This window comes from Lepisosteus platostomus, chromosome 9 (genome assembly GCF_059453375.1).
Source record: "Lepisosteus platostomus isolate fLepPlt1 chromosome 9, fLepPlt1.hap1, whole genome shotgun sequence".
In the NCBI taxonomy this organism is placed as follows: domain Eukaryota; kingdom Metazoa; phylum Chordata; class Actinopteri; order Semionotiformes; family Lepisosteidae; genus Lepisosteus; species Lepisosteus platostomus.
Window position 1 is genome coordinate 56,693,388 of NC_142619.1, and position 16,933 is coordinate 56,710,320.

At 41.2% G+C, this 16,933-nt stretch overlaps 1 protein-coding gene across 4 annotated transcripts in view; it reads left to right on the forward strand.

Annotated features, from left to right (window-relative positions):
• The window catches only part of cfap54 (cilia and flagella associated 54), a 50,282-nt gene extending 33,381 nt beyond the window's left edge, over positions 1–16,901 (forward strand). For 3 of the 4 annotated variants that reach the window (XM_088645750.1, XM_088645751.1, XM_088645753.1), the window contains exons 47-69: positions 548–634; positions 947–1,066; positions 1,642–1,695; positions 2,052–2,202; positions 4,031–4,206; positions 4,562–4,713; positions 4,860–4,983; positions 5,653–5,851; positions 6,180–6,334; positions 6,601–6,747; positions 7,260–7,386; positions 8,070–8,222; positions 9,735–9,843; positions 10,004–10,166; positions 10,988–11,089; positions 11,785–11,923; positions 12,281–12,433; positions 12,858–13,036; positions 13,658–13,798; positions 14,075–14,181; positions 14,372–14,522; positions 14,905–14,979; positions 16,698–16,901. In XM_088645750.1, coding sequence (XP_088501876.1) covers positions 548–634; positions 947–1,066; positions 1,642–1,695; positions 2,052–2,202; positions 4,031–4,206; positions 4,562–4,713; positions 4,860–4,983; positions 5,653–5,851; positions 6,180–6,334; positions 6,601–6,747; positions 7,260–7,386; positions 8,070–8,222; positions 9,735–9,843; positions 10,004–10,166; positions 10,988–11,089; positions 11,785–11,923; positions 12,281–12,433; positions 12,858–13,036; positions 13,658–13,798; positions 14,075–14,181; positions 14,372–14,522; positions 14,905–14,979; positions 16,698–16,817 — 3,084 coding nt within the window. In that variant the 3' untranslated portion in view covers positions 16,818–16,901. The remainder of the gene's footprint in view (positions 1–547; positions 635–946; positions 1,067–1,641; positions 1,696–2,051; positions 2,203–4,030; positions 4,207–4,561; positions 4,714–4,859; positions 4,984–5,652; positions 5,852–6,179; positions 6,335–6,600; positions 6,748–7,259; positions 7,387–8,069; positions 8,223–9,734; positions 9,844–10,003; positions 10,167–10,987; positions 11,090–11,784; positions 11,924–12,280; positions 12,434–12,857; positions 13,037–13,657; positions 13,799–14,074; positions 14,182–14,371; positions 14,523–14,904; positions 14,980–16,697) is intronic. The other variant, XM_088645752.1, reaches the window with a different exon arrangement.
• The last annotated feature ends 32 nt before the right edge of the window (positions 16,902–16,933 follow it).

Below are 16,933 nucleotides of genomic sequence, written 5' to 3' on the forward strand. Positions count from 1 at the left end.
TTGTGGAGTGGGTGTCTACATCAAAATGCGACAACAGAACAGATGGAGATTAATTTCTTGCTGAAAAGTCATAAGAAATGGCAGAGCATAACAGTGTTCAAGCTTTCTTCAAATGTGTTTGCTGTATACTGTACCCTTCTACAACCTCATAAATATTGAGCTCCAAATCTTATAGCTTCAACTTACAGTAATGCAAACTATCAGCCATCCGTGAAGATTTGTCTTCCCAGCATGCTGTTTTTTCATGATTTTTAAATGGATGTCTTGCCTTATTTTCTGAGGTTCCTGGTAATGGGCCTAGTTATCACACTTCACTGCTGCATAATAAGAACACTTGAAATCTCTTAGAATACAATGTCAGTTAAAATACTGTGCTGGTTGGATAAACAGTTGACAGAAATACACCTAGTGCTGTAAAAACCAAAGAAAAATGTCAGAGTGCTACTCTCTAATTTAAAACTTAATTGCCCATCATTCAGGTCTTTTTGTTTCAGTTGTCGAGTAGTATTGACCCAGCTAGTCATGTTGCTGTGTGTTGGTATTGCAGGTCCTGCCACTGCTCTCTCTCTACCTGTATTTTGTCAATACAGTGTGCCGAGACAAAAGACGCACCATTGAGGGACGGATACTGAAGGTCAGGTTTCATGTGGTTACATTCTGCCTTGAGCTCAGATTCTTCCTCTGTGTTATCGTTTCTGTCTGCCTAATGAGCCAATGAACTGACTAAAAATGGCATCAGAAAATGGTACTGTGTGATAACCATGTTTTGCAGCGGTATTTAATAGCAACATGTTACTGTACAACTATGTGATAAAAGAGCATAACAACGATGCATATTGTGTGACACAGTTTTGTTAAACTGCTGAGTGAGTTGTGTGTTCTGCTGTGTGTGTGTAATCAGTGTGTGAGTTACCCTACAGTATTACTGTATGTTCTGTATCTGCAGGTTCAGGTTCTGACAGATCTGGGTCTCTTCAGCGATGCTGTGCGTGAGCTGGGGAGTCTGCTTCAGGGTGAGAGGATTCCACAACCACAAGGCAGCTATTACCCCTCTGACAAACGCTTGGTAATGTCCCCGCTGCACAGTGATCTCTCTGAAACCGAAATTTCTCTGAAAAAAGAAATATGAAATCCAGTGGTAGCAATATTACCATGAACCATTTTTAGAGTAAATCTCATCTTTATCTCATTTTTTTTAATGCTCCTGAAATTAAAAAGAATGAAGAAAAGGGTTCTGAAGTCTCAGTCCACTCCAATTGAGGCCATTTAGTGCTAGAGTATATCTTTTTCTGGATAGCACTGTGAAATAGTAGTTAGGATTCTAAACTCATTACTGGAAGGTATATTACAGTATGTTGCACCCTTGACCACAGTCCTTTATCTAAATTGTGACATTAGATTTACCTAATTGTTTAAATGGGTGCAAATATAAGTTGCTTTGGGTAAAAGTGTAAGCCGAATAAAACCTTTGTAAACCGAATGAATCAAAAACCTTTTCACATTTACCCCTTCTATTGCGAACAATACCAAAGAAATAAACATATATTTTGCACCATATTCTTATGCTCAAAAAACTTGCTATAAGGAATTTATAACACTGTTCTTCAGTTACATCCATTTATATATGTATTTGACTTACAGATAAAGAAGAGGTTTGACACCAGCAAAACCCTACTAGACTCTGCTAATTTGCAGGTAACTGTATTATTCACCTTATAATTGCTGGTTTTATTTAGATGCCAACATTCTTTTTCTCTGTTTATGTTCTGTGTAGATTATTTGATTACATGATATATAGAATATAGAGACCAACAAATTTCACTGCTGTATAGCAACACCAGCAGTGACATTAAAACCTCTGTCCAAGAGCGCTGTTTGATCTTTTTGAGATGCCTGCTAGGTTTATGCTACACTGTTTTAGAAGTGGTGGAATAATCTCTTTTTTGTGGTGACTGAATGTCAGCAATGAAGTGGTAGCGTTCTGCCAGCTCATCTCTGTCCCCGTGCTGTGTATCTGTATGTCTAACTCTGTACCTTTCTGTGATGCCCAGACTCTAGAGGATTTGGTGAACAAATCTCTTAGCTCAGAAGTGGCTGCTCTGTTTGGCTCCCAGCTGGTGATGAGACTGACCCTGGCTAAGACCAAGCTTATTGTTGCTCTGTGTGACACCATCAACAGTTTTCCAGAGTTTCAAGGTCAAGGTATTCCATTGCGCCACATGATCACAACATTAAACTGAAAGAACAGCTGTAGGCAGTTCAACAATGACAAAATGAAAATAAATATGAGTAGTAAGGCATTACTAAGTATGTTGAAAGCAAATGCATCTGTCTTAAGAGAATTTCAGAGAAGAAAGATTTAAAAATCTGGGGCAACACTGCAACAAATAAATTAGGATCTTTTAGTCATGGGGGGATACAGTCTCTTGCAAACAGATGCTTCCTATGCAGCCACACTTTGTGACATTACAAAATGGTAAGATAACTTACAGTAAATGTCAGCAAATGCTGAAGAGAAAAGGCTGAAATATGTTCATTGCATAATTATTCAGACCCATGATCTCAGTGTTTGGTGGAAACATCTTTGGCAGTTACAAGCTGCAAGTCTCTTTAAGACTACAATCCCTGAACATCAGATTGGTGCAACTTCTGCCATTTTTTCTTGACTGATTTTTTCAAGATCTCTCAAATTACCTGGAGTCATTATGGACATCAGTTTTCACATATTCTTAATAGGATACAAGTCAGGACTTGGAAAGGGCCACTTTCGTAGTCTTAATCAATAAACTATAACATAATGCTGCCTCCACTGTGACTAGCAGTAAAGATGGTGGTGCCCAAGTAATGCACTCTTTTAGGTTTGTATCAGATGTAATGCTTTACACCAGAACGTTGCAATTTTGTCTCATCTGACCATTTATTACCACGTTTGCAGTATCTGTTTGTTGCAGACTCCATTAAGAGGTTTTTTTTTCTTAGTTCCCTACAAGTCCCCTTTGGAGAGTGACATGGAAATATTGTTGTATCTGAGATACTAAAATTTGTAACTTTCAAAGTCACTGGTAGCCTCATGGTGGCGTCCCAAAACAGGTTTCTCCTTGCCTGGGTTCTCAGTTTGATCTAGAAGAGATCAGAATAAGGCAGTATCTAGAATAAGGCAGTTCCACACCTGATTAATTGACTTCACCGTGCAAAGACATTAAGGATTTATATACCCTTCTCCTGATCTTTGCCTTTATACAACTTGATCCCAACATGGTTTTGAAAGCTCTTTAGTTTTCATGGTTAAATCCTTTCTTACAATTCACTGCCTGACTAAGGAACTATACTGAGAAATGTGGTTTTATTCTGAAAATCATGTGAACCACTGTTATTGCCCACAGACAGAGGTCAACTAAATATGTGGCTCATTGAAGTAATTTTGCATACTTAATTTAATTTAGATGTGTACAGCAAATTATTAGTGATGCAATCTTGACTTTTCCCATTTTTTTCATATTATTTACCTGTTTAGTTTTTTTTTTGTTTTTGGCTTTGAATGTGCGGAAAAGCAAGCACTAAAGCAACTAAAGCTAAAAACTGCTTAAGGGTCTGAATACCTTTGCAAGGTACTATATATGGAAAGAGAGTGGTTATAGTTTGAAGGAAGGAAATGAAATGTAATCCTTTATTTAATCAGATAAGTCAATTGAGAACATATTCTCTATTAGAGTCTATAATGATCTTCCTCAAGAAAACATATTCTGGAAGGGGATATTTAAAAAACAAAAAAAAATTGCATTACATTCTAGATAAAAAATAGTAGGTAAATAAATGAAAGTGACCAAGGGAGAGAGTGGAACACCAAAAATATATTTACATTTAAAATTTGGAAGTCAAAGGCTATTCATTTCTTAGCCAGCCGTCAATGTGCTGCTGAGTTTAATTTCACATTCATCGCTGTGCTTCAGTGGGTGGAAAATTCCAGTCATAGACTATAATAATTAGATGAAGTTTAACTCCAATGAAGTGTGTGTCTTCGTCTCTCCAGACTCAGAGCAGAAATTTGGAGCTGAGACTCATACGCCCAGCACCCCGGTTGTCCCCAAGTCACCCTGCTCTGAGCGGGAAGAGACACGGAGCTGTAGCTCCTCCAGGAGAGCCAGAGATCCGCACAGCCTGCAGCTGGACACACAACGGGAGAAACTCACCCCTGCCAGGCTGAAGGTTGTTCAAACACTGCGAACGTCCACAGCCTCCTAACAGACCCATCGATACACATACTGTACTTACAAGTGAACTTAGACCTGCTAACATCTCAGAGGTGGACAAACCAAGAAACACAAGAGCAAGATATGCAAAAGCTTCCATAATTGTCTGAGAAATGCCAACTCTAACTTATAGACTTGTGTTTTGCAAGAATCACAGGTATTGTGAAATGTAATCTTACCTTACCTTAATCTCCAAGCAAGCAAGAGTGCAATCCACTGAAATACAGGACATTTATATTCACTATTAACATGCGCACAAAGTGTTGCCGTGTGCCCAGGCTATCATTTAATGTAGAATATGTATTGCGCAGGGTGTGTTGCTTGGGGAGGCTACACGCACCCTGAACTCCCTGCTGGAGGCCCTGCTGAACCTAGGGAGTGTGGCTGAGGAGCTGGAGGTGGCAGTGGAGGCGAAGCTGCTGCTTTCTGCCATTGCTCTGCAGCAAGGCCAAGCTGGTGTCAGGTATAGCAAAGCTGTCCTGTGTGTGCCAGCTGTGATCAAGCTGCTGCCTGCATGGTTTTATGTTACATGAGCGTTCTGTGCTACGCTGAGTATGCCGTGCTGTGCAGCGTCTGTATACTGACTCTTTGGAATCTATTGTCCCGCAGTGCTAGTCAGGCTGTGTCTGCTCTACAACTACTCCAAGAGTCCCCCCTGTTTAAGGAAAGGACCCCACCGCCCCACAGGCTCATCTCCTCCGCTCTCAAACTCCCAGGACAAAAGAAGGAGCAGGTATACCCATGGCATCACTTTGTTCAGTTCTAAACATCAGCTTTTATGAAAAGTTATTATCATGGTAGTTGGTTGCAAAGGTGTCTCTGTTATATTATTCTGGATACTGAGATGGATCACACAGCAATGGAAAATACTGCCCAGTAAGAAGAATATTTTTAAAGCAAGAAGATTGTTGTTTAATAAAAGAACAGAGATCTAAATCAGAAATACAGTTATACCACCACCTTAAGACACAGCCTTAGAGCTTTTTGATTGCACTTGACGTTTTGAACAGTATATCCACTTGACACTACAAGTCTTCGCTTTTGAATGCAGAACATTGACCACTGTAGATGTTTGAAGTCCCTGAGAAAAGCTGAAGGATCATCCAGACATGCTTGAGTGTTATAAACATTAGTAAGAATTATCAGCAGCATAAATAATAGTTCTTAGTAATGGTGTCAGAATTATGCCTGAGTATGATAGTTTGGCATAGAGTGATCTCAATGTTCCCACATGGGAATTACAGACAGAATAATTTTAATTGTGTCACCATACACATACTGTGTAAAGCCCCAAAACCTTGAGATAACAAGAGTCAGTATATACTGTACAATAAAGTATCCACAAATCTGCAGGTTTGCTCTGGAACTGACCTGGTACTTTGTATCCATTCTCTCTCTGGAGTTCCAGGCTGGTTCTACAAGCGTGAGTGAGGTGGAGGAAGAGGACGAGCTGGAGGAAGATGCAGTCTCTCTCACCAGTGAGGTGCCGCCCCACAGTGCAGAGGCCCGTGAGAGGCTGGGTGCACCTCTGTGGCTCCGGTGCCGCCTGGGTGCAGCAAGGGCATTTGCCTCTCATATTCCCGGAATGGCCATTCGCCCAGGTATATTGCTGTGGTCAGCCTCCATGGTTTGTTTTTTCTTTTGTAATGCCTGTTCCCTCCCTGTGTGCCTGCGTTTGCACCAATGTGAAATCCTTTAATTGTTATATGTTACTTTTTGTTAATCTGATTACCATACGTCTGGTCTGAACTGGAAGAATTTTGAAACACCAAGAGGGACATGGTTCTAAAACATTTACTCTTCGGCCTGCTAAGAAAAGAATGTAAATTCTTATAAAATCATATCAGTGCTTCTGATTTACATTGTGAGGTGGACTCAGTGAACATTTTGTAGAGCATTATACACCATCTTCTGTGTTTTTGGGTGCAGAGAGCAGTGAGGATGGGGCCAGGCTGCTGAAAGAGGGGCTAAAAGAGGCACAGGCCTGGGGAGATCCTGAAACACAGGCTCAGCTTCTTTTACTGAAAGCTCTGCTAGAGGCGCACAAGGGGATGAACAGAGAGGAGATCACACCGCTGTTTCAGGTCAGACATAACTCCTCTGCAGACAAACACAATCATACTGCTACCCTCTCACATTAAATCCTGTTTATAAGTGCTCTCAAGATTTTTGGTTTAATTCATTGGGTTTATTAATTCAATTTAAAGGGCATTTTATTGGCATGACCAACACATTATGGTAAAGCTAAAGCCATATCAATTGGCTACATCTGGGTTCTCACTGTGAAGTATTGTGTTGCACTGAGAAGTGTTAAATCAATGTAAATTGTTAATCCTGTTGTGCATTTCAGGAAGCAGTAAGTCTGCTGTCTGACAGGAGATGGCTCTCCCCTCTCTCAGCCCTTGTTTTGGCTAAAGCTACACTGCACCTCAGTGATCTGAAGGGCACAGGGACTCACAGCCTATACTCCCTCACTCAGAGACTACTGCAGCAACAGGTGCCTCTTTCAGTTTATCACTCTCACGGAATTCCATTCCACTGCATTGTATTCTCTTTGTATTGCAGGGAAATAGTGGTTATGAACCCCAAACCAGGGGTTCAAGTCAGGGGTAGAATGCTGAGCAAGATGCATTGTTCAAAAAGTTGTTAAGAATAGAGCTAAATTAAACCAGAATAAAGTTGCCCTTTAGTTTATGATCCCCCATAATTCAGCTGGTGAAGAGAATGACTTCTCTACCTGATCTGCTGTGTGGTAGGGGTGCTTGTACATAATGAGCATGGTGTCGCTGAGTGCTGCTCTTTCATGGTGGATGAGGTGGATTCCCTCCCCATCCTGTACGTAAAGCACTCTGGTATCCTTGAGAATGAAATCACACTACAGATGTATATGATTTATTATGATTATTTTGTTATAACCTGTTATTCATTTATTCAAATTATACCAAAAGGGTGTTGGTAACTATAAGTTCATATCACACCGTCAGTGTCCATAACTGTTTTTCTTCTCAGCTCTCCGCATTGGGGGAGTCAGTAGAACTTGCAGAGGGAGGTGTAGTGCTCTTCCACCAATCATCAGGTCCAAAGAACACGTATCTCCCACATGGTCCTGTGCTGGCCAAGGTGACTCTCCGGCTGGGTAAGATACCAACATTGCCAACACAAAGCTTCTTGCAATGCGTGCTCCTTTCGCACTTGCAATATCCACCTGGGTCACGGCCTGCTTATTTTCAATCCGGTTTAGCATGTTTGTTAATGTGAAAGCATCGCATCTAAAATGACAGCTCTGGTCATTTTACTGTTGGAAAGCATTTTTACTGCACTTTTAAGTTATTTATCAGCATGGGACTTAATGAAAATTATACAACTGTGGAAGCTGTTTTTAGATCCTATTTTAAAGGCTTATCATATGATGGCACACGTGAAACTGACAGATCTGTGTTGCCTTTTTTTGTTGGCAATTTTGTGCAAAACAACATGCGTTGAAGCTGATTTTCAACAGATAGGTTGAACTACAGTAGGTTGAACTACAGTAGGTAGACAGTGTCCCACTGCAGGAGGTGTGTTGAGGTAGGAAAACAACTGCTATTGTCAGCAATTGGGCAGACATTGTGGCACAGATGTGTTTATATGTTCTTAGGATTTGTACATAGATGAAAAGTATGCTTGCTGACATTCAAGATGTTGAAGATCTGCCTGGGTTATCAGTGGGTTGAACTGATGATCTTGTCCCACAGATTCGCAGTGCGTAATATGAATTGTTGTATGATGATTATCCCTCTCAGAATAGTAATGTTCATGTTCTACACTGGTATTCTTTAGGTCATGTTTTGGCACAGCAGGCAGCACACCATCCTGGCACAGACAGCGGGCAGTGGGTGGTGGCTAAGCAGGTCCTAGAATCGGCCCTGCAGCTCTGCCAGGTATCAGCCAGCAGAGACCGGGAGCTAGAGGCCGACATCCTGTACTACAAAGGTGAGTGAGCTTGGGACAGCAGTTCATAGAGTGTTCAAGAGAAAAAAACATGACAGAAACACCTCGTTTCCTTTACAGTAATCCCACATTATACAAACTTATTTAATTCCAAAAAAAGATCAGCTCAAAAGGTGAAAATTCATATAATGGAATTAAATTCCCATTACTTCCTATTTATAATCTCTGATTCTTTCCAGAAATAAAAAATGTTCCTTCAAACATTCAGACTTCACCTTAATTTAACACAAAACAGGACCGGAATGAAAACAGTAACATTCCTGGTTAATTATCTGAGTAACATGCTTACAGTCAAAAGCTGATGCATAAACAATAAGTAGTAAAATAATAACACTAGCTCATTTACAGTGCAATGCAGTAATTACATCATTACAGTCATTAGCAAATGCATAAACATTACAGTAGGTACTATCCTGTACTTTATGCACTTAATACACAGGTTAATACATAAATTTTATTATTAAAAGTTTAATATGATATAAATAAAAAGTAAATTCCTCATCCGAGATGATGCGAGAAAAGAAGAATCTCTGTAATGCTTTAGGAGAGCCCAGATCTTCAGAGACAAAATCTGCTTGTTAGATGGAAAAAAAAACAGGTAGGAAGTACTGTCTTGTTTAAATGAAAATTGGTATAGTGAGGGATTACTGTATTATAAAAGTTATGTAATATTGTGTACATTACCAGTATAGAATAAAAAGTAACGCATTGTAAATTAAATAAAACAACGCAAGATAAATTATGAATACAAAACAGTACAGTACAGGATTTTAACATACCTAAGTAGCAAGCTTAGAACTAAAAAAAAAAGATGCTTAAGATCTGATCTTCTTTAATAGGTGTCAGGAATTCGTATTTTAGTGGAGACAACAGTGGATGGATTACTATCAGGATTCATTATTAAAGTATATCAGTGTACAATTAACATGAAACGGAGAGAGGACTGTGAGATTAAATCTGTTTAATATGGGAAGATTTCAGTGGAGTAAATGATCATATACAGTATCTGATTATGAGGTTTTAATTATCTAATTATCTAAAATGAGGTTTGCTCATTTCAGTGTTTTTAGAATATTTTTGTTTCTGCCAATTTTAACATAAGCTAAAAGTTTTGAGTAGTCATACTGGTAGAAAAGGAGGTTACCATTAACCTCTTTATATTAAATGTCACATTTTTTTATGATATGTTGTACAGAATACGAAGATGAAGATAGTCTGAAGATAGCGTGTCTGTCTAAAATGAAACATTTCCAGAGAACAGTATCATAAGAAATGGAAGATATAGATCCCTTTGATTATGTTATAATAGTGTGCATTACAGTCATCCTTTTACTTTGCATAGTAGAATTCAAGTCTGTTTGTTACAAAGATGCCAATTTGCTAGGAACTGGCCTAATAAAGGTATTAAATTAATAAGCTTTTGAAAACCTAAGGATCTCCACCTAAACATTTCCTTTATGCTCCTAAACTCCATGACTACCAATGTGCTTCCAGGTGTGGTGGAGCGCTGGCTGGTCTCCCTCAGCGAGTGCAAACCGCAGACTGCTGTGGACACATTCCTAGAGGCCATCACTGTCAGCAGATCGCACAATCACAACCTGCCGTGAGTGTCCTTTCTGTGGCTGTCCGTGAATGCGCTGCAGCACACAGAGAGCCTGTGTGACTATGTGCCTTTGTGCTGCTTGGATCATACTCTTATTACAGTAGATGTGTTCATACTATCTCTGTGTCACTTTGTTGTTGAATGCGTGTGTATTTCTCAGGCTTGTACACAGGTGCTATTTGGAGATGGCCGTGCTGTACTTGCAACAGTGGGCCCAGATCTCTCTGAGCAGCCAGGGCAAGGAGAACTCGGGGGACACAGCCCCTGTATCCTCTGCAGCCACCCCGGGCCCCCCCACCAAGGGCAGAGAGGGCAAGCAAAAGGTACAGCCCCACTTCTTCTCCACAGATCTACAGCTTCTCTCTTTGTGAAAGACCCAGTCCCATATTCATATTACAGCTTGCCATGGGAAAGATTCAAGAAAAGAGGACTTTCAGACTTGAACATTACAAAATACCTCCATTTAAAACAGTGGTTCTTAACCTGGGCTGCACACCCACCTGGGGTTGAGAGATACCTTTTCTGGGGGTGTGAGACAGGTTTTTTAGAGTGTAAATTGCCAAAAACACAAATTAGGCACAGGCACCTACTGAAAATACCACCATCATCAAACCTTGGTATTTCAAGGTGAACTTAAAGGTAACTTAAAAAGCAGGGTGTAATTTTTCATGTATTCTTCATTTTACCTTGAAAAGAACTTTACTGTATATAATTCTTTAAAAAAGTGTAATTTTACATGTATTCTTAATTGCAAAATTAAAATATTTAATTCCATCTCATTCTATAGTTATCTTAGGTACTGTATAAAGAACTGACCGACTTCAATGTTGTATGATACGGGCTTGGAGAACATTTTGAGGACCAAAGGGGTGCAGGCTGCAGAGCACAGGTTAAGAACCAGCGATTTCAAACATGCACATCCTAACTCTAAGATTAACACACAGCTCATCAAGGTTCTTTTTTCCAATAATTGATTTTTTTTCCTACCGCTGTGCTGCTTGTTATTTAGGTCAGTGAGTATTTCAATCCCTTTGGTGGTACTCCTCTTTCCTAATGCTTGTTGACTGATGTGCTGGGTTTTCAGCTGTGACTTTCAGCCATTCTGTGCTTGTGACAGTCAGTGCAGTTTGTGTGTCTCGCGCAGCCCCCCGGCTGGAGGCGAGCTCAGACCCCCACAGATAGACCCCTGAGTGTGCAGGATGTGCAGCAGCTCCTGTGCTGGGTGTGTGTGAGGGCAGCTGTTCAGGTCAGTGATCCTGGGGCCTTTAACAAGCTACTTGTTTAATCTTGCCACTGGAACTGTCCACAGGATGACGCAAAGTTAATTTTGTTGTTGTATTTTATTGAAAGCTGTTACTACACCTGTAAAGTGTAAAGTATTATTTGTATAAGTATTAATAATTCTGATGTGGTAGAAATGTGTTTCCCTATGTAGTTTAAGGCTATACGTTACCATTAAACCCTTTATTAAAAGTCACTTCTTTTATTATGATATGTTGCCCATAATGTGGACAATATGGAAATTTACAAAAATGTAAAAATGTCTAAAGCTAGCATCTCTATCTGGTACTGGTAATTCGAGATTTAAAAAAAATGTTATCAAATCTTGTTGCTTGTTGTTGCTTGTTGTTGTTGTTGTTGTTGTTGTTGTTGTTGTTTTTATTAAAACAATATAACAATATTTAAAATATTCAATTTTCACACAAAAGTGATTGTGCTTGATTGATATGGATTGGATTTTGGTTTTTGTGTCCCAAATTAATGATTGTTCCACCTTCAAAATTAAGGACGTTTGTATTTTTACCTTCCCTCCCTACTGGTTTGACTTTCTCCTTTCAGAGGCATATAGTCCTAAATTAATCTGAAAATGTCCACTAATCCGTTCGGCCTTGGCATTCTCAGTGAAGGCGTTGCTGTTGAGCATGCTTGTGTGCCTCACAGGTGTCCGAGGCCAGTGCCCGCTGTGCCAAGCTGAGTGGCTCCACCAGCACCAAGGCTGGCCCCCTGCAGGCCTCCCTGAGAAGCCTGCCCACCTTTGCTGCCAACGACCTTCTGAGAGCCTTCCCTCCCCCCGCCAGCGGTACGGTCCATCAACCAGTCCGTCGTGTTATTTTCTGTAGCACCCTTCGCAGCAGTTTGCCCCGCAGAGTAATTACAGGATTATACAGAAGCTGGCAGTATTATACAGCAACAGTAGACCGTGCAGACACAGAGGAGAGGAAAACAAAGACTCCCCATGGAAGAGAATAACCCTTGGGGGGTCCCAGGCTGATGGTCCCTCCCCTTTCCCCCCTCCAGGTATTGAAGTATGAAACTGCAGTGCTGACAGACACACCTCCAAGCTACACCTCACTACCAAGTGTTTACGTGTGACAGTGAGCGTTTTTCTGTCTGTAGAAATACTGTTTCTGTTTTCTGATGCGTTTCTTTCCTTTAGGCGAGACAGAGGAACTTTTGAAGAGCACTATCAGTCCCTTTCCTGAGAAGGAGAGCTGTGGAACAGGGGAGAAAGACACAGAGCTGACCTGGGTCCACCTCACCCGCTATTACACACATCTGCAAAAACTCTACAGCATTGCCAATCGACCAGGTACTGACCTGCTGTCCATCTCGTACAGCAGATGTGACATTGCCCTACAGGTGATCCCAATCATGCAGTACATGAGCTACCAGAATCATCACTTCACATTGATAATCCTGGTGCCTTCATGTTCCTCAACGATGCATTTCGTGTTAAATTATTTTTCCACTGCCTAGATTAGAAGAGAACGTGTACAAGTAAATTATTGTGTGTCATTCCTACAGGGTAATGCTAGCATGTTTTCTCAAGATCCTTTTAACTCCTAGTAGAAGTATGTAGAAGAGGCGAGATAAGACAGTGCTTAAAATTTCTGATGTGCAAAATTTCTGCTGATTTATGTTATTTTAAAAAGTTCTTATCCTCCTCCTATGCCAGATTGCCGTGACTCCTCAGGCCTGGTGTTGATGTGGATTTGTGTCTGTGTGTGTTGCAGCAGTGCCAGGCTGTGCCGACAGCCTGTGGTCCCAGGCTCTAGATGGTGGTCTGGCCCTCAGACTGGCTCAGCTGCACCGCTTCCTCAGCACTCACCTGCCCCCTTACAGAGGGCACTGCTGCCCCCCAGAACCCCCCACGCAGCTGCTGGACCCCAGCAAGCAGGGGGCTACCACACAGGTTAGAGCTCAGTTTACACTGCTCACCCAACCTCTTGTTGCTGATGTGAAGCATTGTCCTGAAAGAAGGGTGTGGTGTTTTACTTCTAGGTTTAAAAACTCAATACAGGCCAATTGGCAGAAAGGCTCTGTGACTTGGACTTCAGTACCAGTTATAAAAATACCAATGTGGCATTTTGTTTTTGCACTTTGACTTCATAATGCATTACACATTACATGTGGAAGAGAGGAATTCAAAGAAAGGAAAGTTTCTATCTCAATGAACTTGTTATTTACCAGAAACTTACAGCAAACAGCTTTGGGGTGTCTGGAATGGAAAAGGCTTTGGGATTATTCTGCATCGTTAACTCAGAGAGACTCCAGCTGAACAGATGAGAGGCACATATCAACCAAACTTTCTCGTTCCTTGGGGTTACATTACTTGAGAGCTGTTAGAGATGAGGTTAATGTCTGTACGCTTTTCTGTGTAATGACAAAAAACAGGGCCCATTTGTAAATTTTGTAAATTATTTGTAAAAAGGGCCCATTACCATTTAAAATGTTCATTTTAAAAAAGTATCAATTAAGACAATTGAGCTGTTCCACGGCATGCCAATTCACAGACATGTGCTTTTCTCCTCAGCCCCGGCTAGACAGCTCTGCTGGCCAAGAGTCTGAAATCGGGCTGGGGGGACTGGACTCCTTTGCCTCAGCCTCCACAGACCGAGAACTGTGTGTGCAGTGGTATTGCCCAGCACTGCACACTGGACACACACAGCCTGTGGTAACTGTCTGTCACTATTCACACAAAAAAGTTACTCAGTCTTTTCCCAACGTAATGCTATGCTACCTTACTTGAGTACTGAATAATGACAGTAACAGACGAGACAACAGTAACACATACTGTAGGGCATACATACAAATGGAATTGTAACTGTTTGGTGACATCATTTTAATCAGTGATCATGATTCTCAGGGATATAATAATGAATTTAATGATCTTTGTATCATTGTTCTGAGTTTGGTTTGATTTGTGTGGTGCTGTGCCCCTTGTCTCTAGATCTTACTGGTCTTTGCCTGCAACACCAGGCCCCTCTCTGCAGTCAGGCCCTCAGGTGGTGGCCTGTCCGGCCTACACTGTGGACATCGCTGGATCCCCTTACATAGGTGATAGCCTGCCCTCTCTGTCTGTGGTCACCCCTGTACCCCTTCTTCCGAGTTTCTGAGGACCACTTTCACCGCCCTTCTCTTCGCTCTGTTGAACCCTCTCTCCAACCCCTGCCAGTATCTTTCCAGCAATTTCCATCTTCTGCTGCCCTGTCTCTTCATCTCGGACTCCTCCTCTCGCTTTTTTCAGGCTGCAGGCTGTTCATGCCCAGTTATGCTCCCTGTGTGTGGATGCTGAGCAATCGGCACCTCCTGTGGCCAGTTCCCCCAGCCCTCAAGTGGAGAAGCGTCGTCAGGCAAGGACCCCGGAGAGGGGGCAAGCCCTGGACCCTCTGATACAGGTACTGTCCACTGCCTGAGAGGCTGAAGAGCAGACACAGGACGAGTATTACAAAGACAAAGAAATTCAAAATTCACTCACAGAGAGAACATTTAAGAAGGCTGCTGAAATGAGAATGTAACATGGAATCGCACAGCCATTCGGGATACAGATTCCATGTTTATTATCAGATGAACACTTCCAGTATAAGGGATTGTCTTTCTTGGATGCACCATGTGACCCAAGCCATATGGTATTTGAATTTTCTTACCTTGAAAGCTTACCTTGAATCTGGGATTGGGTTTCTAAAGTGTTTTGATTTCTATGTATATTTGTACACAGTATATGACACAAGCAGCAGTTTAGCATGAGGAATATTAATGCTCCTCTCTTTGGGTCTGCAGGGGCAGGCCAAGCAGTGCTGCGCACAAGTCAAGTCTTTGCTGCTGGATCTCCCAGAAACAGTGGAGCTCACTGAGGTAGGTCTCCTGCTCTGGGCTTCACCATGGTCATCACCTAATAGCTTGGAAATGGGACTTCCATGAAATAAACAGAAACAGAGTGAGATAATGGCCTTTTTCAGTATGCTGCTTCACCTTCAGGGAAGTAAAATATGTTGGAAGTGCACTTAAAAAATAAGTTGCATGATGAAAGGCTGAAAGGCTAAGAATTTCTTGATCTTGACCAAGTCTGTTCTGATTAGCGAAGAAAAAAAAAAGTCTGCTCAGGACTGGACAGTGGAGCACTATTTTGTCCCTGATTGCCTCAGTTAAATCTAAGTGCTCATTTTGTTTTAGTATTACTGCAAGTTCAGCATGATCGTAGTAGATTTCCCTGCGTTGCCTTGGGAATTAGGTATTCTGCTCTAAAGTAAACTGAAAAGTAAAAATTTCCATCCTTACTCTGCAGAATGCAGAATTCTTACTTTCAACTGCAGAATTGTAATTGAAATTGTAATTTCATTTGAAATGAATCCTTCATTTAACTACATAAGTCCTTTAAAATCTCTCATTTGTAGTGACTGCTTTGAGTGTATCAATTCATCCAGCAAGGTATTTATTGACGAAATCACCTTGCTCAACGGTTCAACAATCCCAACATGGATTTGAACTCATGGAGACTGAAGTGTGAAGTTTTAACCACTACTTCATATCCCTGCCTAAAGTTTACAACTCAAGATGAGACATCTGCTTTGTTTTTTTTACATTAGAAATAAAAGTAAAACAACAAACCTTAATAAAGAACTTACTAACCACCCATGAAAAAAATGAGAGTATATTTCAGGTTATATTAATCTCCGAAAAAATCTTTTAAGCCTTAGAAAAATATTTTAAGAAGGCCTCATTCTGAAGAAAGCAAGAGGCTCAGAGGACTTCCACTTGGTAAAGAGGTGTGCTACATTAAATATCAAGAGAGTCTCCTTCCACTTAGCTCCCTTGCCAAAATGTGTCATTCTCAGGGACATACTGTACAAAACAATGTGTAGCCATGCTGAAAGGAAAAGAAAAAAAACGTAACGTCCGTTCTTTCAGCATGGAATAAACCTTTACCTGTTCCTTTGCAGCCTACTCATGCTGACGAAGCAACCTACTTGAACTTCTTCAACCCCTGTCTAGCCATGACATCTGCCCTAAACCGAAATTTAACTAAATTTTGAACAATCTTGCACTGAGCGTGAGAACATCCTAACTACACCTATATTCCAGCATGGAGTTTTCAGAAGTCTATCATTCTGTGCTATTTTCATGTACACTTTTTCTTACTACTTGGTTTACTTGCTACTTTGCCTTCTACAATGACTTTTCTGATTGTACGCGCTGTGTAGAAATGTCACCATCACTGTCTCACTGCAGCTGTAGATTTTCCAGCTGAGGCCTCACTATAAATATACCTGCACAATTCTGCCTGGCTTGTATTGCGTGCTGGGCTTCAGTCCTAGTCCTTTTTCAGCACAGTATGTCCTTTACTATCACCAATCTGGGGCTCTGCACTGGATTATTTAGTCATAAAGGAAAGGAAGTGCCAGTTGTTGGTATATAATGTTATTGTGCTCTTGGGTGTAGTGTATTAGCTGTGTGATGTGTAATTGGACTTGATGGAAAAGACTATCCTAAGTGAATTGTCATATACAGAAACACCTGTCTTGCTATTTAGTCTAATACTGCCTGTTGTTCTGCTCTTTTTGTCTCCATTGAAGGTTCCCTTTGAGCTGAGCAATCAGGCCCTGCGTGATCTGGAGCAGTGCTTTAACCCCGCCAGAGGCTTTGTGCTTCAAGCGGGTAGCGTCTTCGACTGGCTCATGTCCCTGCTGGTCTGAGGCCTACAAAGATATCAACAGTCTGAATGTTTCCCCATGGTGTCCACGTCAGTGTGGCAGAAATAAAATGAATGTGTACCTGCAGAGCATCTCAAGTGTTTTTAATGAGTACCTTA